This window comes from Branchiostoma floridae, unplaced genomic scaffold (genome assembly GCF_000003815.2).
Source record: "Branchiostoma floridae strain S238N-H82 unplaced genomic scaffold, Bfl_VNyyK Sc7u5tJ_1441, whole genome shotgun sequence".
NCBI classification, from domain to species: Eukaryota; Metazoa; Chordata; class Leptocardii; order Amphioxiformes; family Branchiostomatidae; genus Branchiostoma; species Branchiostoma floridae.
Genome location: NW_023365718.1, coordinates 33,349 through 34,387, shown reverse-complemented (window position 1 = coordinate 34,387; position 1,039 = coordinate 33,349). Strand labels below are relative to the sequence as shown.

Here is a 1,039-nt window from a genome sequence, read left to right as displayed (position 1 = left end):
TAGACCCAGAAAGAGATGGAGGGACAACATACAGGAGATACTGACAAAGTACAGACTGGGCAGACTAGTTAGACTGGAAGAGGAGGGGATCTTCCATGATCGGGAAGAGTGGAAGAGACGATGCTCTCAACTGACAGGCCCTAAAGCCTACCTGGGGAAGATGTAAGAATGTAAGTCTGTTATAGTTATATTGTATTGTTGTAAAGTGTTCTTTTTCAAAACTGGCAAAAGTTCATGCAGTTGGTGCACTACGTGGTCATTCTCATATCTTTTGTATGATTTGTTTTGTTGATGTAACAACATATAAAAATACCCCTCGTGCATCAATGACCCAATATATGTGCATTTATCAACAACAAAAGTGAAAATAAAATACTTAGTAATAGTTAATGTTGCTATATATGTTTTACATTTGTCACAATCACCGGTTTATTTGTTTATTTATTCAAAATGCGACCAGTACAGTACACATACCTATAGGCAGCACAGCTGATAACATAGGTCTACAAATAACCAGTTGACCTAAGGTTCTTCAACTTAGCAGTGTATTACTTTAATGATCCGTAGCACAATGAAGTCTATTTTTACATGCAAACCATCTTACCCTACAAGTAGCAGCTGGTGTAGCTGTAGTGTTTGTGTTGGTGTTATTTCATGCACGGATGTCTTTCCCTGTACCACTTTAGGTTGGTCGTAAGTCCCCTCAAGACTATGAGTCAGCACCTTTCTTGGCAGCTTGTTGGACGTACATCAGCCTCGCTATTCTCATCATGTTTGGCTACCTCCGAGATTTTCTTAGGAGGATCGGACTGGACAAAAATCAGTCTACAACGGAGAGAACTAAGATGAAGGTCAGAAAAAAATTTCATACAGACTCATTTCACCCAAAATACTGATACATATCTTGCTATTTGTTTTAAATGGACACAATAATGATAATAAAGGGTTAATGCCCCGGCCCGAGGTGTATATGGTGAGATAATCCCTGGTCAGGTGCGATAACCACCGAATAAACCACCGAGTGAGCGTAGCGAACGAG

At 39.8% G+C, this 1,039-nt stretch overlaps 1 protein-coding gene across 1 annotated transcript in view; it reads left to right on the top strand.

Annotated features, from left to right (window-relative positions):
* The first annotated feature begins 655 nt into the window (after nt 1-655).
* The window catches only part of LOC118407737 (serine palmitoyltransferase 2-like), a 9,301-nt gene continuing 8,917 nt past the window's right edge, over nt 656-1,039 (top strand). Inside the window, exon 1 of the mRNA XM_035808255.1 lies at nt 656-851. Coding sequence (XP_035664148.1) covers nt 771-851 — 81 coding nt within the window. The 5' untranslated portion in view covers nt 656-770. The remainder of the gene's footprint in view (nt 852-1,039) is intronic.